Here is a 23,940-nt window from a genome sequence, read left to right as displayed (position 1 = left end):
ATGTAGCATCGTACTACAGATGGCGTTTTCCGCGCCATTTGTGGTATTTTCTATTAAATTAATGCTTTTGGCATTCTGCGTTCACTGAAAAAGAATGCCGGACGACTGGTAACACGGCTCACGCGTGCGTGACTAAAACGCTCACCATCCCAAATTTTTGCGCGAAAAAGTTCTATTTTTTACAGACGAGTATTTCACGATTATCGATTTGATTTGATTTGATTCAATCTCTTTTAGTGTTTATGGAGGAAGTATATGCATCGATAAAAAATTCATATATCAAGTGAAATTCGACAAGCCATTTGTCGCAATTTGCATAATTCATCCATTCTTTTTCTCGAGGCAACTAGCAGAAAAGCCTTTAGCGAATAATTGTATGATTTTTTGAAAACAAATTATATCCTCTAAGAAACTTTATTCGACTGATGAATAAATCATATCGAGTTTCATATTTGGAAGCTTATAAAAAAGATAAAACTCGAATTAAATTTTTATCTACACAGTTTCGTCATTTTAGAAGTAATACATTATCGTAAGCACTTCACTCACAAATACTTTTTACAGCAAGAATGACCTCTAATTAATAATCATTTGAATCAAAATTAAAAGAAATGGAATCAGAAAACGGGTGCTTACCCATGACTTTCCCTGTTAGCATGGAAAAATAAATTAAAAGTAGGGATTATAATTCGGTAATAAAATTCGTATGACAGCCAAAGACTTACTCCAGAGAGGGTGGTATTGGAAGTTGTTTTTCAAAGCCATCCTTTCCCAAGAGCCAGTACGTGGGCATTACCCCTTTTCCTTTAATTTCAGTCAATCCCCGATATTCGATCTCGTAGCCTCCTGCCTTTTCCAACTTCAATTTCGTAGCTTCCGAAAGATGAATTCGCCAAGCAGCTCCTTTCAGAGAAGTACATTTGACAGTTATTAATTGCGAATAAACAGCTCATACCATTCATCTTCTTCTAATTAAGATGTAGCAGTCAATTTATCCGAGTTGACGTCTTTTTAGGTTAATTTTAGAACATTCAACATTTAAGTACGTATCAACTGGAATGTTCTCATTTACTTGATTCGTTTAGTGCATGTATAAGCAATGGCTGGGTAATTCCAATAAGAAAATGCACTGGGGATTTATTGAAGAAAAAGTACGGAAAGAGCGAATATAAAGATAGGGAGACGAAAAATTATAAGAAGTAGCTGATTTTAGATACCTAGGAAGTCAGATAAGTCAGAACGGAAGGAGTAGTAGGGATATAAAGCAGAGGATAGCGCAGGGTCCTATCGCCTTCAATAAAAAGAAGTCACTTCTATGCTCGCTAACGGTTAATTTAGAAATCCGAAAAAGGTTGTTAAAGGTGTATGTTTGGAGCACGGCGTTGTACGGGTGCGAAACATGGACAGTGGGCGCGGCGGATAAGACAAGGTTAGAAGTTTTCGAAATGTGGTGTTATAGGCGGATGATGAGGATAACATGGGTAGAAAAGGTTAGAAATGAAGAGGTATTAGAAAGAATACGAGAACAGAGGACTCTATGGAATTCAATAAGAAATAGGCGAGATAGGTTGGTAGGAAGGCATGAAGGTCTAGTCAGAGACATATTAGAGGCAGAAACAGGAGTTAGGAGGCGTATAGATAGACCTAGATTAGATTACTGTTCGCAAATAGTTAAGGATGTGGGTCCAAGCACTCTTAAGTCCGACGACCCTATGATGATGATGATGATATAATTTTTACCTGAAGATTCCATCCTAGAAGCTGTATTAACGGTGTCACCAAACAAACAATATCTTGGCATTGTAAGACCGACAACCCCAGCACAACAAGGTCCTGTGTGGAGACCTATGCGCAAACGAAGGGGTGTGTTTGGAAGATGCCTTATTCGAAATTTTCCGCTTTGATAAAGAAGGTCCAAAGCCATTGTTGCAATCTAGATATGTTCATATGTAAACAGATATCAAAAACATTTTACAACCCTTATGAGCCATATGGCATAATGAGCATGCCGAAGGCATCCACCATTTTTTTATATTTAGAATATTCTTGTATTTCAGCATATTAACTGTAGACTATTTAATAATAAATGTTATAACATTCTTATGTTGTGTCTTTCTTGAATAATTCATCTTTTAATGAATATATTTTAAGTTTTCGGAATTTTAATTATTTATTTACGTATCCCTACTAATGAATTTAAATCCAAAAATATACATATAACTGTGTTTTTTAAAGAATGATTTTGATTCACCTGCTCGGCATGATCTGGCACGCGTACGGGTAATCCCCCGACCACCATATATGCGTCGCCTATGGTTTCCACTTTGTAAACGTCATACGCATTGATTGTTGCGTCGAAACAAGTGTAGAGATCGTTGAGCAAATCGACAACTTGGAAAGGCGTCGAATAAGCCGAAATAGTCGTGAATCCAACAATGTCCGAGAAATAGATCGTGACCTCGTCGAATTCTTCGGGATCGACGGGCATTCCTAACTTAAGCTTTTCCGCCACCGAGCTGTATGAGCACAGAAAGAGGGAGAGAGAGAATATTAGACCATCGAAAAATATTAAGTGAGAAAATAAAAATTTTCAAAACGTTCGCATTGTAAAAAGGAAATTCAACAACCAAAGACGTACAAATACGTTAGTGGCAATTTTCTCAAAGCTTTATCTTGTAATTCAGAATTTGTAACTTTAATAATGTTTCTATATGTATATATTTTAACTGAAAACATTTTTATATCTGCATACACAATTCTCTTCCCATTTTAATGGACCCTTGGTACCTTTTTTTTTTTAGAAACTGATAAAGATCTTTGATCAAGTAGATGAAGTATATTTGTCGATTCAACATCACGTTTAACATCTGGTGTCTCACAAGGATCTAATTCGGGATCACTCTTATGTAACATTTTCATTAACGGTTTTCTCTTCTACATTTTCTTGTTTTTAAGTGGGTCTCATCTTAAAAGGGAGCAAATCACTAAAGACGTGGGAGTAATACTGTATGCTTGCTTTGTATATTGCATATTATTAGATACACCCTGTTCATGAATTCGAGACCATAATGGAAAAATGTAGTGTTTATTGTTTAAGATTTTGTTAGGTGTGGGTGCCAATTGAAATGGGAAAGAGCTCGTATACTATTAATATACAATTATATTTAACTAATTATGTTTATGAAGATATGTTTGGCATTGTATGTATTGTATATTAACGGAAATAACATCTAGAACAAGTGCTTGCAGATAGTATGAAAGTTCAAAGTTCAAATCGCGTCCTATTATTAGGTTAGTCGTGTTATTTTGGAATTAAACGGCTTTCCATCAACTTTGCAAAATGCCTTTTGTAATAAAATTCAACTGTCTGTCGTGTTTTTGTGCTCGTGTGAGCGTTGGAATGCTGTAAGCAGTTAATCTTATCTCTTCTTCCCACGAATGTTTTGCAAGATTTATTCTCGCGGTTCCTTCGGGTCTTAAGCAGCGCATTAGCTTGTCATATTTAATACGAACAAACAATTAGTAATACACTTGTTTTAACTCTCTCACAAAAACTAAGATACCTGCTAACATAATAATAGTACGTGGAAGGCTCAATGAGTTTATATCGAGAGAAACACGAAAAACCTCTAAAGAAAAGGTGATTTTTGAAAAATTCATGACTTTGTTAATTTAATGTTTCCAGGATTAGTCTTCCGGGAAATATTAGATGAATAGGATGAGTGAAAACGAAAGGACCTGTAGAGAACTTTCTACTCCGATTGCTGTCAAAGATTTTGCATCAAAATGTCTATTTAGACTGGCCTGTAAAGTATTACAAAGTTTTACACGAATAAAATCGATAAGAACTAAAGGAATTGTAGAGAACACTTCTACTCCAGACAGAATTTACATTTACTCTTCATGAAAACTTTTTTTGGTTTCGTTTCGTACAAAATCCCTAAAAAATTTTAGTTGGGAGAAATAGGTAACCACCCTAAGCCAAAATTTATGTAATTAGATTACAAAAGAGAGAATATTAGGGATAATTTTTAATATTTTCAATTAATTCATTTACGAAACGAGTGCTTAAAAAAAAGAACGAATCGCGACACATCAAAATTAAACTTTTTTTGCTATTTTTTTACTTATCGTTGAACCTTGGGAGCATCCTGTTCAGTAGTTGTTCGGTTTTCTTCTTTTCAAAGTCCAGTTGTTCGGTTCGTTCTCGAATGAGTTCTTCCAGGTTGTTGGAGTATTTTTCGAGCATCTGAAACATCGTATCGACAATGTTGACTTTGCGTCCATGATTGAGTTTTTTGAAGAGATCGTGAACAGCATTAAAATCGGGTCGCAGATCGGGTTGCTCGGCCCAACATTGACGCATGATGTTTATTGCTTCCGGCGGCGCTGCACCCTTACTTACCGACGGTCTTATCAGTGGCGGAGGATGCTTTACCTTTTCGATGATCTCTTAGAAAATTCACGTATACACATAGTTAGAATCAATTTGATAATTACCCAATGATTTCATTAAGAGTGTTGTAATATTTGTAAAAACAAACTACTACCTACTATAAAGTTTGTTACCTTCGGGTGTTAGAGCGAACATGCAGAACGGTTCACCCCTGACAACCACTTCCTGACAAATTATCCCGAAGGAGTAGACATCCCCGGGCTGGGTTCCTTTTTTACGTAAACCAGAATGACGCAGTAGTTCCGGGGAAGTCCATAAAAGCTCTAGAACACAGTTAGGCTCTCTCTTACGTTTTAGTTATAACTTATATACTTGGGATATACGAAAATGGTTTCTAAAGGGGTATGTTTGGAGCAGGGCTATGTAAGAACGAGAAATGTAGTGGGTGGTCGCAGGGCAGNAGCGAATATAGGGACAGAAACAAGTTGTAGTGAAAATTAATATAATATTGTAATTACTTTTTTTCCTACAAACTGTTTGTCTCTCTACTACAACGTTAAGGAATATGTACTGCAAATTCCTCTAAAAAATTACTTTTCATTGTACCATATCTCTATACAATACTTAAAAAAAATTATATACAAAATAGTAGCATATTTGTATACAACAATTAAGAAACAATTATACAATATTGTGTAGTCTGAGGCAGAACAGAAAACTGAAACCGAAATAAATGTTCAATAAAAATTGCTACATTTTTTCTTTATATTTTCTACAAAATTTATTTAATCTTACTACAATTTGTAATGAAATTCACGAAGTTGTTGTCGTAAATATTTCAGTCAAATTATAAGGAATTTGCCTGAGCCCCTGTCGATATTTCTCCTACAATTTACCACTACAATTTTATAGTCAAATTTAAGTTTACCGGTACTACAAATTTGAGTTGCATTTTCTACAAAACGACCTCTACAACGTTGTAGTAATTTTTCGTAAAGCATTTTTCTGAGTGCATGTATGTTTTCCTACTTAAATAAATAATTGAACCCAAAATTATACGGCGTCCCTTAAAGGAATCTAGGGCACACCCCTCGTGTCTCTGTCGGTTAATATAGCTCGCCACATTAGTTATGTGGCTGTAACTTTTAATTTAAAAACTTTTCGAACCGCCTCGCTTTCATTTTAAATATTGACTGGGTTAATCGAGCCGAATGAGTTAAGTTTTCGGTCGATCGAAAAGTACGTAATGCAAATTCATGCGAGTTTGAGATTAAGGCGTGAAACATCCAATCAAACGAAGTGTTAAACGGCTGTACATATAAATGGTAATTTGTTACAATGCAACCCGTCAACAGTGAATGAGGTACTTGCAATGGAAATGGATTTTCCGACAGTCGTACGCGTTAGTTGGATGCCGAGTTGACGTTAATAAAATTAAACGTGCGAAAGGGGTAGCTCATGTGTAACGAGTGTGTTCCAGAATATAGTACACAAAAATATTCATCTCTTACCAAAACTATGATTTAACACCTGCACTAATTAATGAAACTCAAACTGGTTTGAAAAACTCATAAAACTGATTCTCAGTTGAACCAATATCCACATCTTTATAAGATTTAGACTATCATGCGCAGATTTTTCGATCAAAGTAGCGCAAGAATTTGATTGCATGTAGTACTTATATTAAAAAACATTTAGTACTTAAGGGTACCAATACCACCCTATAAATAACGGTTAGACCCGCTCAAAAATCATCTTATAAGCATAACCTTACTTTAAATTACTTCTACAGTTAGGATACAAAACATTATTGTGGGACAAAAACAACTTCCCCTTAAAAATAATAATTCAATTTTGAAGGGTACATATGGCACTCCATATATACACGAAAAACCTCTAAAGAAAAGGTGATTTTTGAAAAATTCATGACTTTGTTAATTTAATGTTTCCAGGATTAGTCTTCCGGGAAATATTAGATGAATAGGATGAGTGAAAACGAAAGGACCTGTAGAGAACTTTCTACTCCGATTGCTGTCAAAGATTTTGCATCAAAATGTCTATTTAGACTGGCCTGTAAAGTATTACAAAGTTTTACACGAATAAAATCGATAAGAACTAAAGGAATTGTAGAGAACACTTCTACTCCAGACAGAATTTACATTTACTCTTCATGAAAACTTTTTTTGGTTTCGTTTCGTACAAAATCCCTAAAAAATTTTAGTTGGGAGAAATAGGTAACCACCCTAAGCCAAAATTTATGTAATTAGATTACAAAAGAGAGAATATTAGGGATAATTTTTAATATTTTCAATTAATTCATTTACGAAACGAGTGCTTAAAAAAAAGAACGAATCGCGACACATCAAAATTAAACTTTTTTTGCTATTTTTTTACTTATCGTTGAACCTTGGGAGCATCCTGTTCAGTAGTTGTTCGGTTTTCTTCTTTTCAAAGTCCAGTTGTTCGGTTCGTTCTCGAATGAGTTCTTCCAGGTTGTTGGAGTATTTTTCGAGCATCTGAAACATCGTATCGNGGTAGAGGTAGACCTAGATTAGATTACTGTTCGCAAATAGTTAAGGATGTGGGCTGTTCTAGTTTTAGGGAAATGCGAAGTTTAGCTCAGGATAGGAAAGAGTGTAGATACGTGTCAAACCAGTCTTAGGACTGACGACCTTATGATGATGATGATGATGATGATGATTGGAAGGTATCACACATTATAAGTAACCCTCAAACCGCGGACAAATTATCTAATAGGCATAATCCTATCTTCTATAACTTCTAGAGTTAGGGTACAAAAAATTATTGTGAAACAAGAACAACTGCCCCTTAAAAATAATTAAAATAACCATGATGTACAATTGGTACATTATCACTCGGAGAATAGGAACAATTTCAATTTTTTTTATCTCTAAGGTAGTAGCTAGTACTTAAACGTAAAATTAACAATATTTATAATGACAAACAAAAAGCAGCAGATTTTTCATGTATGAAGTGGTAGTAACTGAAGCAAAAAAATTTGCAAGCTGAATAAAACTGGTTCTGCTCAGAATTAAAATTTATGTCAATAAATTAGATATCACATAACAAGCAAAGTTCAAAAAGGGATGTTTATCTTTCAAAAAGATATTTCCTCTCGCAAAGATGGGCCTTTTCGGTAATAAATTGTGTGCTCAGGTCCCACTGGAAACACCTGAACCATATTACTCAAACTTTCTCTAGGGATTTACTTTACATGCATCCACTCGAACGGAAAATTGCTCGAATTTGATCTACATAATCGGTTTCAATGTTCTTATGTATGCAGATACTTTTAAAATAGTACGACTGAAGGATATTGTTTATAACATTAATATAATAAATTTAAAACGGTTCATGCAACAAATGATGCAAACTCTGAATGAATAACTGCATAATACTTTGGTGTCAGATTCTGGGCAATCAACATCTCAAAAATTCTTCCCCTTCGCAAACTATTTTTAAATAAAGAACATGAATTTCTTTATCAACAATTTATCGAAAAGCTCAGATACTAATTCCAATTTCGAAACTAATATTAGTTAATCATAACTACGCAAATTTCATAATCAAATAACTTATTGGTCTCTAATTATATCTCATATCAAATAATACCCAATTGATCCAAAAAGAATACTCTCTGTGATTGATAATTGAGTAACTAATTGAATGTAAACAATTGAATACTAATGAGTAATTGAAAAAGTTGGACAATTAGATCGAAGAAGGTTATTGGTCAGAAAGGTTAACGTCAGCCAGAGCCTGTATCAATTTCTGTGAGCTACAAACATGTCACTCTGTTTACGGTCTCGTCGGGAATAAAATGCGTCACGTGATGGTTAGACAACACAAAAATTGAGAGAATGTTTCTGTCTAAATCTAGACAATAATGTGCATAATTTTCGATTTCTAGAATTATTTCGGTTGAAATGATCGGAAGTCCGTTACGCTCAAAGCTGTGTCTATTTTGGGAAATAGGATTGAATTTGGTCCTCGCTTCTAAAACAGGACCCGATAAATAGCCGGCAATAAGTCTTGAAACCGATCTAAGATCAGACCCTTACTGTTGTTTAGAGGAAATCGATGGTAATTTGTCAATCTTCCGGAATTGTGGAAAGATAAACTAAAGCTTAAAATCCTCACCAATTTCTCGAACAATTTACCTTATTTATTTTGTTGTGAAGTAAAAGAAAACAAAATCGAGCACACGTGAAAGTGTTTCTATTACGGAAATTTAAAAATTATTATCAATTAAACCCTCAAAGCTTTCGACATATTGTAAGGCATAAACAAATAAGATTTGAAGGTACTCACCCCTCGCATTTTTCTGAGGCACAGGTATGCCTTGGGCTTCATAGAAAGTGGGTAATCCGTAATCTGTAATTTTAAGAACCCATCGAGCGTCAATAACGCAGTTTCTTGATGTTAAATATCCATGCACTTTAATTGGCGTAGAATGTAAGTATTTCATCCCCTAAAAAAAATAAATTAATTTGCGTTTACTTCAGTTAAAACCAAATGTGTTGTATTAATTGATGGAATAACTGGACAAAAAATTAAATCATCATTAGTATAAATGGTGAACGCGCCAGACACAATATCTGTAAATGCTTATAATTTTAAAGTCTAAAGTCTAAGGACATGTGTGCTCACGTCCAGGTAAAAATTTTAAAAAGCGCCCATAACAACTACAATATATATGTATAATAATTTTCCTGCGGTGTTTATATGGATGAATATAGGTAGGTATGCATCCATATACGGGGTACTTTCTGAAGTTGTTTATTTGGAATGTATTCGTCTCGTTTCTGCCTGATGTAAGGAAAACCTTAAATATGAATGAAGTTCGAAAGCTCCTAGTAAACTTCCCATTATTAAACATGTCACGAACCTTTTGAAACGTGCGGCTGTAACGATGGAGAACTTGGTTGATGTAAACTTTGTACTGGTACGTAAAATTCTGTTTAGACACTTCTAAACATGGGGGTCAGTTTTATATAAAATGATAAAAAATAGTAGAGTAACTAGGGGTCAAAACCCTTGTGTGTGTGTGTGTGTGTATGCGCGAACACAGGTATGTGTGTTCTTTACTATGTATATTGCATATTTATACTCAGTGTCCTTAAGTGTAATTCATCTATAACTTTTTATCTCGTCTTTATCGTAGACCTAGATTAGATTACCATTCGCAAATAGTTAAGGATATGGGTTGCTCTAGCTTTAGACCGAGCGGCATGGCCTAGAGGTTTAGATCATTGCTTAGCATTCGGGAGGACGCCGGTTCGATTCCGGGTCCGTCTGCCCTGGTCCAAGTTTTTCTGTGGTTTCCTTGGATCACTTAGGCAAATGCTGGGGCAGTAATATTCCACAGATAATCTTTCATTCTCTTCTGTCTTCATTTCATCCGTCTCATCTTTCTCACCTGAACCACCACCCACCCATTTCCACGATTCCTGAAAGCAGGCTGAGTCCGGAGGGACTGCCCGCCCACCAGCATTACTGCCTGGTGGGAATGAAACACCCAAAAAATTTTTTTTTAGCTTTAGGGAAATGCGAAGATAAGCGCAGGATAGGAAAGAGTGCTGGAGGTGCGTGTCCAACCAGTCTTAGGACTGACGACCTTATGATGATGCTGTCTTTAAACGATAATTTTTTCTACATTTTATGAGACTAGGTACACTGTGCAGAAAAACATGTGCAAATGTAATACCAAAATCTCTAGATGAGTCAGGGGGGTCGATCTTCTTGTGGACATTGACATTGCCTCGTACCTTCTTCTTGATATTGTTTTGACTTTCAAGGCAATACACAAGACAAGGCATGATCGATAAATTCATGACTCTTGTGACTGCTCTAATGTGATCTAATTTCACTAAAAAGCCTTGCCGAGGGTCTGTACTAATTCCTGATTCTCCTAATGCGTTATCCCTATGTCTTTCAAACATATTATTTAGACCAATTGTAGTTTCTAATAATAGGTAGTTAACTTTTAATCATAACCAGGATCTGCTTCGGTTCTGTGGGATAGTTAAACAAAAACTTGTATGTTCTTCTTTTAGCAAACGTACAAAACTTTGCTTTGTCATTGAGGCTTCCGATGTTCAATTAACGTAGCTAGCAAAGTACATCCAGCTGTCTAACTCTGGAACTTTTTAGAAAGTATATTGAGTTTAATTGCAACCGTGCGGCAATGTTTGCGCCTTCATAGGTCGCAGGTCGCACAATATAAAACAATAGAACCAGGATTAACCTAATCAGCACGAAGTCAGGAAAGATGAAATAATGAAATGATGTACTTTCTAGATCGAAATATTTATGGATTTATAAAAAAAAAAACTATTTTCTATGAAAACTGCCGAACGTTAAAAATATAAGAATAGGAGACAGCGATAATTAAATAAACGAATTGTATGTACCTGATGTTTTATCCTTTTGCAATGTTTTCGTGTGGTACTTATTAGTGCTTAGCTTTTAATTTCTTTAAATTTTAATAATTCGTTATTAGAGAATTACCCTTAAGATAATCGTAAGGGTTGTTATGTTACGGCACGTTCATTTGATAGGGAATTAAGGTATCCGGTTCGCCTTTCAAAATCATACCTAATGTAGCCATTCGGGAGTAAATTACATTAAACCCTTCTCTCGGAATGATAGATGAGCTTTCGACAGCTTTAAAAGCAGATGTTTTGAATAGTAATGCAGTTTTCTCTTTAACGATAACTGTAACCGAACTTTAAACTTGTGCTTTCCCGGCTGCTTCTTTTCAAACATGCAAATTCCTATTAGGGAAACTCATACTTGGATTTTCTTGACAATATTTGAGTATGTCGGCGAAAAACACGTCAAATAATTTGTGAAACTGGATTTTCACAGCTTGGGATGTCGGTAACAGGATATATGAGCGGGAGGATTACAGAAAACTACTAAACTAATCACAAAACTTGACAAAAAGGATCTTCGTCGCTATTTGAATAAGTACATATAGATGAACTAATCCACTATTATCTTAATGTATTGTTATAGACGACAGCGAGTAATAGTTGTAAATAATACTTATGGATGACAAGAAGTTTCGGGAAGTGTATTCTCGAGATATTCGAGAACATTCCATACCAATGTAAAAGGAAAACTGGTAAAAAGGGTAGATAGTCAAATTAGTCGATTACAGCAATAAATATAAATAATATAGACGAGAAGATTGATGCATAGGTATATAAGTAACTCTATAATAATTTGGTATATGCACAAGTGACAGAAACAATTCCAACACTAAGTAATAATAGTGTGATATAGTGATATATAAACAGATGGAAATATTTTTGACATCTTTTGTTTTGCTATCGTACTTATCTCATGGATGTTATCCCATGCAAAGGAACAACATTTTGCCTGTGATGATAATAAATGATATTGGTTAAAAATTAAAAGGGTCGTTTAGAACTTTCGGATTCACTAATAATGATGCAAATAGTGATTTATGATAAGACTATACTTTGTGCGATCGGTAAACTTGAAATAAGAGAAGAACTGAGCCGAAACAGAATCTCGCAGAAAATCGCATTTTGGGGATGGAACTTATATTACAGGCACATCATAAAGTTTGAAATTGCCGCTATGACGGGGGTGGATATAAAATGAAATTTATCGAAGGGCGGATTTGCTTCAGTTCCATCTCACTTATAATAATAAAAATCGAAAGTGCGGGGTAGTTTGACGCGTCGTCTACAGAAATAATGGATTCATATTATGGGAACCAAATATCCATGATTTTTTCAAATAAAAATCCCCCTGGGCCTTCAAATTATTGTCGTGCCTTATTGTCAATTTCCACTCAAATGATCCCAACTACTGCGATCTGTCAGAAGGGGATGAAAAGCTTTCGATAAATGTACCTTTATTATATGAAGGGTCTAAAGCTCAAGTAAAACTTCTTGGAAAGGTTAACGATTGAACATTTATATTCTAGGGGCTGCTTTTACTCCATCTTACTTTAAATTTGTCGAGTTAAGGGAGGGACATAGGAGGCATAAACGGCAATGTTAAACCAATTTGAATCGGAAATAAAGGTATCTTGCTCCCTATTCTGAAGCTATTTAACTACAGCAAAATCTATTAAGGGTATTGCGTAAGACAACAAAATAGAAAAGCTGTTCACGTAGAATCGGCAGGTTGTCTCAACGAAGACATTTCCTACCTACATTTAAACCAATTTAACTCCATTGTTTTAGAAGACAAACAATGTTTCTTTATATAACAGTGTGTTCTTTAAGTGGAAGAATATTACTAAATTTAAGATAAAAAAATGGCGTATTAGAACCATAGAGGGATTCTAATAATTATTGATATTTAATAAAGATGATTAAATCTAATTGATCATTTAGTATAAGGATTGCTTGATTAATTTGTTATTTTTATACTTTCTAATATATTCAATATTTTTTTTTTCGAAATGTAAAATTATTTTACTAATTATCATTAATCTGTGCTGCTAGGTGCTCAGCATATGTTGAATTTATTATTTAACTCTCCTAACTTCTCCTTGATGTGTTCTTTAAGTATTTCTGAAAAGGTTCTACCCCTTTGACCACTGTAGACTCTTACAATAGGAATTTCATAACTAAGCAGGTAATTGTTGTTGTCTTAACATTTTTTTCTGCATGGTTTGTTAACAAGTTGTTTATTCAATTAGAAAAATACACTATGGGTATGAGTAGATAGCACCACTTTTTTAATTTTACTGGACATATTACTCTGGTCTAATGAGTCTCTGGAACACAATTAGATATACTTACAGTGATTTTTCAAATCTTTTACTTCGTTCCTTTAGTAAACTTTTTACTAATCAGCTAGTTAATTAACTCATTTAGAAAGTTTTATTTCCATATTATATTTTGGGAGCGAAACTAATAAAAGTTAGATAATTTTCATGGAAGAGTTTTCAACTTTTTTTCCCTCCCTTTCTGCAGCAATTAAAAATCTGGCGGACGACCCTCTTTTTGTAATCTATTTGCCGCGGGAGGATAGCTACGTATAATTTTTGACCCGAAATCTCAAACTTTTAGCAATCATTTTTGGCAACCCTTTTAATTCAATTTGCATCAGCTGTGCCACTACCACATTTGCCGTTTTGTCGACCAAATTTAAATTTAAAATATTCGGGCGTCAACTTTTAGAACAATTCGTTATTCGCTCTATTAATTAAGAGCCAGACCTAACTGCGTTTCGACGTAAAACAAATAAAAATTGAAAACATTTATTGCTAATTGACGATAATAATACGAGAACAATTTTAGCGTATAACAAATAATTCTTTCCTTTGATGATCTTCCATTGTTTATATTAGTAAAGATTTTACTTAATTAAAGGAGTTAGTGTAGTAGCTAGTAGCTAACATAATATTATCATTTTACTTTCTTAAATTAAAGAAGTAAATTTACACTTTAAACACAATAAATTAGTAAAGCTGGAGACTGAAATTATCCGGCGATCTTAATGTTTTCATTACTTTAATGAAAGTAGAGAGGCAAATTTAATTAATTTTGTAGTTTAATGATTCTAATAACTAACTCTAAGTAATTCTATGCAAAAATCTCTTCTAATGTCTATTCTACAAAATAAAATTAGAAAAACACAATAAGTGATGTTGGTGAGACCATGAATTATAAATGTATGTATACATTGTGTCTGTATGTATGTATAAGTTCCATATTTCCCACTATACAATCCTGTTGTTCCTGCCAGTTATCGCATCTCCTCGTTTCCTTTGCAGAAAGCTTCCTGTGGTCTGTGGTAACAAAGTGCTATATCCTACATTTAGGCAAGATGAATAATAGATAGATAAGGAATGGAGAACGAAAATGTCTGTTAACGTACTATGTAAATGGTAAAAAAGAGAACATAATCCTAACTAATCAGTTTTCAAGTCTAAATATGACTTTCGAATTAATTAGAGATAGAAAATAGGAGCGGAACAGGAATTGAAATATATATACAACTTAAAGTACCTTCTCTTTTCGTTATTACAATTTCATTCATAATATTAATTAATATTATTATCTACTTGTTAGATCTTTTCCTTGGTAGATATTATACATTAGTCGTTATTTTCCGGGAAAGATGAATGAAAGCTCTAAGCTCTCTCTCTCCCTTTTCGTTATTCGGCCGCACAATATCGATTAAATAAAGGACTCTTATTTACCTAAATCGAGAGTAAAGTATGAAGTTATTTTCTCCTTTTTCTCATAATGAAAATTTCAGTCTTACGTAAAAAAGTAATAAACATAAAAAGCAATAATTTGACCCTTCATATATACAATTCATCTATTCAAAATAGTTTTAAGTAGATAGTGTTAATCCTTTAATCCTTCTGGGTTTGTGACCTATAAGATTTGCTCTTTAACGTGTTATTTTATTTGGTTCTACGTGTTAAAATCATAAAAGACAACATTAATTACAGCGCAATGGTGTTTATTGTTTGATGTCATTAAAGGGTTTAGTAGTTTTAGCCACACATAAAATTTAGCTTCATGTCGATCTAATAAATTTCAAACTCTGTGAGTTTTATAGTTCTTAAACTAACATAAACTCCCCAAGAAAGTGAGTATTTTCAACTCAATGGAATATCTCTTTCATCGGCTATAAAGAACGAAGCGTTTTATTATACTGCAGTAAAATTTTATTTTCATAACAATTCCAAATTGTTAGGAACATAATCTCACCTCCGTTTTAATACCAAAATAAATATTATTTAACTCGGGGGTTTAATAACTATTATAGAGTAGTATGGTTATAAAATTTTTATTGCCTTCAACAGGTTCGATTCCGAGGAAAATGTCGTGGTAAAACTTCGTGATCCAAAGTAAAATTTAAAGAAAAGAAACAGTGGTTTTATTATAATTGTTATTAAATNTAAGATATGTCGAAAATGCTGCTTATCGCTCTCCATATGTAAAAGGGCACCAACCAAAAACTACTGCGTAGAATTAATTGGAATTTTTTACACACAAGCCTTGCTATATGAGCTCTCAAAGCATATAAAAATTATACGGCTTAAATGTGGAGTTGGGTGCAAAAGAATACAATTAAATCCTCTGTCGGGAAAAAACGAAATGACTTTCCGAACAACTCTATATATGAACTAAGTCTGATGGTTGTCTGATTAAGCCAAAATGATCTCAAAGGCGTTAAAAACTTCGGTGCTCACTTTTTTATCAACCAATATCAAGCTTTCTTTATTACCTAACACATTATATATACGTATATATATTTTTTCTCGGAAAATCAAATGATTTGACTTCTTAAGAAAAGGACAAGCTGAGGCTTATACATATGTGATAAAAGCTTGCAGATTTTTCAGCACCTTACAGAATTTTTAAGAAAAAAAATGTGCGCTATTACTCTTTCTTTTCTTTCGGATTTTCGCTGTTAAAAAAATTGCTGCGGAACAGTTTTCATCCGAATAAAGGGGATTTACTAAGAAAGAGATCCTTCTGAATTCAAATTTATTCTGGGCAATTCTAAACAAACTTTTGCAACGGATGAAGTGATAATAAAAGGAATTCGTTTTAAAGGAAACTGCCGGCCAAAATATTTTCATTGAATCCCAGATATTGGTTCATTTGAATTTCTAATTTCACATGAAAATCTACTCCTAACCACTGGCCAACACAAATAAATCTCTAAAAAGAAAAAGAAGCTGATCGTGTGGTAAAGTTTACTCTAAATATAGCTAAACGACCATACAAAATAAAGGGCAAGATTGAGCACTTTAGAACAATACAACAACCCTACATTTCAAAATAGAAATCTAATAATACTGATTAGGTTTTTATGTTTAATAATAATAAAGTCGTCAGTCCTTTAACTGGTTAGACACTACCTCCATATTTTTCTAGTTCTCTTAGTTCCTGTTTTTGCTTTTAGTATGACTTTAACTAGTCTTTCATACCTCAAAAAGTATCTTATCTTACCAACCTAACTTATCTATTTTCTGTTGGCTTCCATAGCGCCCTCTGTTCTCCTACTCTTTCTAATACCTCCTCATTTCTAACCTTCTCTATCTATCACCACATTTCCAACGCTTTTAATCTTTTGTTTTCCGCCCATCATAATTCGCGTTCGTATAGCGCAGTATTCCAGACATTTACCTTCAAAAACCCCCGAATACAGAAAAGCTAATATGTTGAAACAAAAGTCATACTGGCCATTGTAATCATAGTATACATGTTCCTTTACGAATAATTAAAGGGGTGATAATTTTTACAGTTTTTTCTTTTTTCTTTTTCTATAAAACGCAAAGTGTTGTAGTCCGTTCGCGATGTAAATCTACGGCTTGTACTAGAACAAGCAAAGTTGGAAGAGGAATAAATATGTCGCTTCTGAACACGGAGGCAACAATTTATGAGTTTTAATTAAACTGTTGCAGAATTGGTTGCCTTCCAAATGTTCTCTTCTAAGTAGAACAAGATTCACGCTGTAATAACTGGGGAAAGCCCTTAAAAATTATTAGCAGCACCCTCAATATTCTCAGACAGGGTTCCCTAAGTTCCTTCTTTCAGCTTTACTATATCGCATATTTCTATTTTCTGGTAGTATACCAGACGAAGCTACCATTCGGTTCAAATTTTATGTACTAATAGGAGATTACAGTTTTAGGGCTGTACTGTACTTTAGTCCTAAGGTTTCACTTTAAAACTTATACAGTAATTCAAATTGGACAACAAAACTTTACCGTTAGATTGTCCCAAAAGAATAGACACCAAAACGGAAATGCTAAATTGAAAAACGTTGCTTTCGAAGTTTGTGCTTGTTAATTCTCTTGCGCTCTGATTCCAGCTTTTAATAAAAACTCTGCAAATTTGCTTTTTTCTTCTTTAGTCTCTGGCTCTACTGTATTAACTGATTTATGTGAGGCATATAATCAGTTACTGTCGAAAGGTACGTTTAATGAATTATCGGACTGAAATATCGATTTATAAGTACAGCTTTTAATCCAGGGGTGTTTCTGAACGAACCTTCGACGCCAAACAAACTTCTCCAACACATTAATTCTTCTTCAAACAGCTTGCCGTTACGGTCAGCGATTCACACTTTCGTCCAATACCGCAGAGAATACTGATTAAGACGCAGACGTTTTATTTTTACAAATACAANCTAGATGCTAATACTGCTATATCATCTGCAAATCTAAGCATACTAATCTTTTGCCCTTGCACATCTATCCCTACAGTTGTACTGTCTTTAATGATGTTGATGACGTCTTCGATGTATAAATTAAAAAGTAGCGGTGATAGTGTGCATCCCTGTCTGACTCCCTTCCTAATATTTACTTCTCTACGTTGCATCCCCAGCTCTATAACTGCCTGTTGCTCTTTATACAAACAAAGTATCATAAATACATAAAGAATAAATAATTAAGATACTAAGCAGAAAATAAATGAGAAAATATGGGACAATATACTCTATGTGAATTTCAAATCGAATCTAAATTGAAACAAAAATAGAAAATAAATAATATGACTTGTACCACATTTTTTTATTACTTGAGAATATTCGTCTGCATCTTTTTATAGCATAAAAGCGGAAGAGATGTCTATAATCGGCAATTATCTGTACATGGAATATCATTTCGGTCCGGAGCACATCAGCTGGATTTCATGCTCTGGTTGAAGCTCACGTTCAACCATATAACACAGAAATACACTCACTATGCAATTATTCAAGCACCAATTGAACGCACTTGTGTACATAAAAGAACCGAATTGAATCGCTGGCTTTAGAATCGTTTGATATTTGCGACCTAGGAAATGATAATGGCAAGAAAAGGTAACAAAAGGATTAGAATGTTATGAGGAATATTAATCCTTTTTGTAATCAAACAATATTTTTTAAATGTAACATAGGTACATATGTGCATTTGAAAATACACTAAACAAAAGTAAATCGATTTTATAACGAATCTAATTTGAGATAAAAATGAAAAGCTAGCAGTCCAGGGTTTTAATCTCTACCGCAATAAATTCTGGACATTCCAATTCCAAAAAGCATAAAGCTGGTCTGGAAAACGCAGATAGCGAAAGCCGCTATAAAAAGTCCTTCGTTTAATAAGTTTCCTTAATCCATTTTAATTTTGTTAAGCCAAAAGTTATCTGCTGTCAATTTATTTTACGACCTCTTTCTAGTACAATGTGTTTTAGCATTTTAATGACAATTCATGGGCTAACAAATACCATAAATAAATAATGGAACCATAAAGGTTCGTTTATAAAGAGTACTATTACCAAAAATTAGTTGGTCGTACATCTCAAACAGATTATCAAGGAGCATAATAAACTGTGGAAATCATATGGGAATACGAATTAAAGGCTAATTTAGGTTTATACCAAATCATTTTATCATTACATTTTCGTATACTTCCGCCGATATGCCACTAACAACTTCTTCGTTAAGTGTTCAAAATTAACGGACCATTAACCCCCTTTAGAAAATCGTACAGAAAAAGGACAAAAACCAAGGATATTGAGTGACTATAGGTGCCACCATCGTTTCAGATTAATTAACCTATAAACATTCCTATCAAATGTGTCTTGTGGTATATAATTTGTGACACCGCCGATCTATTCCCATTGCACCGTCCATATGTGACCACCATATCCGCATATTCTACATGTGAATACATTGGTTTTTGCTTGATATTTCTACATATTTATTTTTATATTTTGTGGTAGGTAATACTTTTCCAATCGAATGCCAACGAGTGCAGATTATTACTAGTAGTTACGTACAATTGACTTGACTACGTATCAGCTGTTCGCCAAGGTCACTAATAGGTATGTGTGTTTCGTCAAAACCGGTAAGATAACGCGGTAACTGTTCTCAATAATTGACGGCTCGTTAACTGGGATACTTTTTGTGTACACTTTTTACATCCCCTAATACGTTGTGGTACTACGACGAGATGCACTCTACAGTGCTTCCAGATGTCACCCAACAAATATTTCGGAAAACTGATCAGACATAGTGTATATGTTTGTATAAAATTCGAAATAGTTCATTATGACACTGTCCACTTTATTAAAAATAGAGACGAAAAAAGGTCGGCCATCTTGTATTTTACGTGGAAACAATTAACTGTATTGGAAATTTAAAGAACTTCATTTTCGGAAGTCAAATTAGTTAAACAGACGTTTTGATGTTGTGTTCTTGTAAGTAGGATAATTCCCTGGTTTTAAACACTAAGCTCCCAATTAACTTACCCTAACAAGATCCGTCAAAAGGCTAAGCCTAAAAGACCAGTCGAGTTTGATTTCGTCCTGTTGTAGCACATCCTGTAGCGAACCTCTCGAGCACCATTCGGTCACAAGGGCAGCTCGTGGAGGCTCAGCAAGACATCCTATCAGCGGATTAAGGTTTTCGTGCCTTAATCCATGAAGAATTACCAGTAACTCCACTGCTTTTGCCTTGAGCTCAACATTTCCGGGAGGAAGCGGCTTCATTTGAACCAAATCTCCCTGAAATTTTACGGTCTACAGAATAAATTATGCGTATTCATTAAATAGGAATGATTAACGTGGATTAGGAAACCCATCTCATATTAAACTCACTTGCTAATTTCATTTTAATAATTACGTAATACTTAACAGGTGCCCTATTATTAGATTAGTTTCTAGTGCGTGCAACTTTGCTTAATTATCATATACAGCTAAAGTATTTAGAAAATTTGATCACCTTATTATTGAATTCTTTCGATTAGAAAACCGCCGTTTCAAATAGTTAAGACATAAAAATTTTTATAAAATTCTCTTTTATACATACGTGGATTTTGACCGAATAGGTAAATAAAAGGAGCAATTTCTTTAAGTGTGTTATTTTAAAAAAAAAATCAGCAAACAAGAGTAACAGCAAGTAAATAAACTGACATTCCAGAGAAAATGCTGTAAGGACTTTTAATAAGGATTTATAAGGACATGCTTGATTAAGTGGAAGAAAATAAATGTAACGGAAAACAAGTTAATAATGGCAACCCCAGTTGAATTGCCTGTCCATTCTCTCTCCCGTCTGTCTTCATTTTCATTAGTAGGTCACGATAAACCTGAACATGTTTAAATACAGTTTAATTAACTATTTTGAGAAGATTATCTACCCACATGTCGCATTGTACCAGACAATGTCGTTGAATGAAGTAGGTTTTGTCGAAAATGCACAAATGTTTCATTTCTTGGTTGAAAAATGATTATTTCGTTATTATATTTCGTGCATGTTTTGGCACGTTAGCTAAGAAAGAACTTTTTAAAAAATAAAGAAATATTCATACATAAGAAAAAGCAAATATTAAACTGAAAAATATGTCGGCGACAGTGATGTGTGTACCTACATATTTCTTTTGTGTACCATTAGATTACATTTCAAATTTCAGCTTTTATGTAAACAAAGAAAGAGAAAGCATTTCCTTGTGCCTTCTACTGACCGACTTTTCAATGGAGTGGATATTTTAGAGTATTTTAACCCCCAGTTTCGCTATTTTTCCCGATTTTGATGACACAAAAAGATTAGTTTTTCTGAGACAAAAGCATTTGTTCATTACATCACGTTTCTGGTTAGTATTCACAAATGCATATTCTAAATCCTCATTTTCAGTTCACATTAGATCGTCAGTCAGTCCTAGAACTGGTTTCCCACGTCCAAAATTATTTTTGAATAGTAATCTAACACTATGTTTCAAATTTTACAAATTTTTTTTGTTAAACGGGTGGGGTCCAATTATTTTATGTGTCTTTACCCATTGTTTCATTCTCTCAGTTCTCAGTTCCTATAGTTTTCGAAAATTGACGACTTTTTATAAATTTTACTCAAATATTTATATTAGCCCTAAACGTACTTTCATCTCTCTTTTACACTCGAATATTTTAGGTTAGTATTTATTAGAGTTAGAAATCAAAGTTCAATATATCAAAACAGTCCAGTATCTTTTCATATTTTTCCCTTTTTTATTAGACCAATAATGTGTGTTTTAGAAAATACCACAAATGGCGCGGAAAACGCCATCTGTAGTACGATGGGATTACGTATGCTCCAACAAGGTCCATTTAAATATATGGATATCTACTTGCTGAAACGAATCCCGGCGTAGTGTGTGTGTGTTTTATATTAACAACGAGAGTCTTGTAAATATTAAAATATAACTAAAGTTTTAAGTAGGTAACTTACATTGTACCTAACCCTTGCATCAATGATTATCTGCTTCGCCAAATTAGGATTTGATTCAACCCGATGAGGCGTCCTCATTGATCCACTTGAACCTTGCAAAAGATCAGGTTTATCAACTTCAGGACCACCAAATTCCTGTAATTGTTGTAACCAACAACACAGCATTGCTTCTATACCTTCATCTACCTGAAAATAAAACGTTCAAAATTGTAGTAAATTTAGACAACAAGAATTGTAACGAAAAAGTGTAGAGAAATTTGTTAACATTTATTTCAAAAAGGTCCTTCACTTTTCTAACAAAATATGTAAGTCCTTCTCTTTTTAATGACTATTAAGGATGTCATACTGCGTAGTTGATAAGAGGTTGAATCTGGCAGGTATCGTTGTACGTATTTATGTTAGAAATTTTATTATAAAGCGGTGATGAGGTAACAATTTTTCTAAACGATAGGGGAAAATGTTTGTGGTGTAAACATATAACTGCTTTTCTGTTTATTTTATCCTTGCGTCAGTAAATCGATTGAGAAGTATACAAAAATAATCAGGGAAGGAGGGTTAGTTGTAAGACGTCACTACCTTATTCAGTCTACCTGTTTGGGAAGATAAGCAGGTTATAATACAGTATTATCTTTTATGGTTGATGACTTTAACTTGGGGCGGTTAAAGCTATTATCTTTCGTTCACCTGCAGGAAATCCAGCCATACGGATCGATAAATTGATCGCGATAATTCAACTAATGATTAATTAAAACTTAGGAAATGTAGGAAAATTCAAAGGGAAAAATCTTATCGTAAAATTCTTCAAAGTAACTAAATTAACAGCATATTTTCCGGTTAATTAAATTTTCCTTTTAAATCCTTCTTTATTCACTAATTAACAATTTAAATTGAGGAGGTGGATAGACACAATTAATGAGCCAACCAAGTAAATGGAAGAAATAATAAATTAAATGTATCCATTAATTTATTTTCAATATTAAATATTTTTAAAACCAAAGATGGTGTTTATAAATTAAGATCAGTACGTACCTTTAGGGAAATTAATTCAAGTAAAGATTATATTTTTCATTCTCCTTCTTTTAGACTAAGAAGAGTTTGGAATAAATTACCTGAGGCTATTAAATCTTGTGTTAATTTTAGAGAGTTTAAGAATGAGTTATTCAATTATGTGATTAACTATCAATAATTAATTATATATAATTATCCTATTTATGTTCAATTATACATTTCTCCACCAATATATATTTATATTTATAAATTGTTATGATTTTGTAAAAGGGCTTTTCATCCCGTTGATTCAAGAGAAAATAAAATAAAAATATCGACATTCACAATGCACAAATGTACATTACGATTAATAACTGATTTGTTTCTGACTTTTTAAGATACCTCTCCAGTAATTATTTATCATTTTGCTAAGACCATATAAGTACCTATTAGGTTATTTTTAGTTTGTTTTTCGAACAGGCAAAAAAATAAAACCCATTTCCGAAAAAAACAAACTAATCTCTATTTCTGAAAGATCGATATTAGAAAAACTAGACCAATGTATTAGTGGATTTTTTTTTGGGAACTAATAGACAAATGTTTTGGAGTCGTAACTCTGACCCGACAAAGTTACCCGAAATTTATCGTATGTTCACAGTAGACAAAAACAATGTCGAATATATACACACACATAGAATGGAGACGGTATAAGGAAATTGGCAAATGGAGACGAAGTTTTTTAAAGATGCGATATATCAACATAAAGGGCAAATAATATTACCTATACAGTGACGGAAGAATAAGGGTATCAAATAAACTCAAAATATAAAAGAAATACTTGTTACCTTTGTTTGTAAGAGAAGTATCGCAATTGTCAAAATAATTGCAATGTCATGACTAGAAACTGCTTCCCACTATACAATCCTGTTGTTCCTGCCAGTTNCACTTTCGTCCAATACCGCAGAGAATACTGATTAAGACGCAGACGTTTTATTTTTACAAATACAAGTACCAAAGGGCGAAGCAGCCAAAAAACAACAGATTTTACTGAAAATAGAAATCTATTCATACTTTTTTATCTTTTGAACTAACTCGGTCCTGAATACGGCTCTGATTCTAACGACAGAGTTGGAAATATGTTAAAATATTTTATACTTACAATCTGACATTTTATTTACTTTTCAACTTCAAATCAGATGGCGTTTACTGCGCCATTTGTAGTATTTTCTAAAACGCACTGTTAAGACAGCAGGTAAAAGTTGGTCTGTGTTCTGTCGGAGCTGCCTGCGACGCGCTGATGAGATCCAAAAAGATCGAAATCGCGATCCGCGTCT

At 33.6% G+C, this 23,940-nt stretch overlaps 1 protein-coding gene across 2 annotated transcripts in view; it reads right to left on the bottom strand.

Annotated features, from left to right (window-relative positions):
* Window positions 1-23,940, bottom strand: part of LOC108740664 (retinal guanylyl cyclase 2) — a 59,343-nt gene that overhangs the window by 1,929 nt on the left and 33,474 nt on the right. The window contains exons 7-15 of one of the 2 annotated variants that reach the window (XM_025974062.1): window positions 21,620-21,805; window positions 19,669-19,923; window positions 8,729-8,888; window positions 4,570-4,719; window positions 4,128-4,452; window positions 2,252-2,516; window positions 1,741-1,933; window positions 726-903; window positions 637-648 (exon numbers count right to left, since the gene is read on the bottom strand). In XM_025974062.1, the coding sequence (XP_025829847.1) occupies window positions 637-648; window positions 726-903; window positions 1,741-1,933; window positions 2,252-2,516; window positions 4,128-4,452; window positions 4,570-4,719; window positions 8,729-8,888; window positions 19,669-19,923; window positions 21,620-21,805 (1,724 nt within the window). The remainder of the gene's footprint in view (window positions 1-636; window positions 649-725; window positions 904-1,740; window positions 1,934-2,251; window positions 2,517-4,127; window positions 4,453-4,569; window positions 4,720-8,728; window positions 8,889-19,668; window positions 19,924-21,619; window positions 21,806-23,940) is intronic. The other variant, XM_025974063.1, reaches the window with a different exon arrangement.

The sequence above is a fragment of the Agrilus planipennis genome, unplaced genomic scaffold, assembly GCF_000699045.2.
Source record: "Agrilus planipennis isolate EAB-ADULT unplaced genomic scaffold, Apla_2.0 scaffold177, whole genome shotgun sequence".
Lineage (NCBI taxonomy): Eukaryota > Metazoa > Arthropoda > Insecta > Coleoptera > Buprestidae > Agrilus > Agrilus planipennis.
Note: the sequence above shows the minus strand (reverse complement) of the source record. Positions and strands in the feature narration are given on the sequence as shown.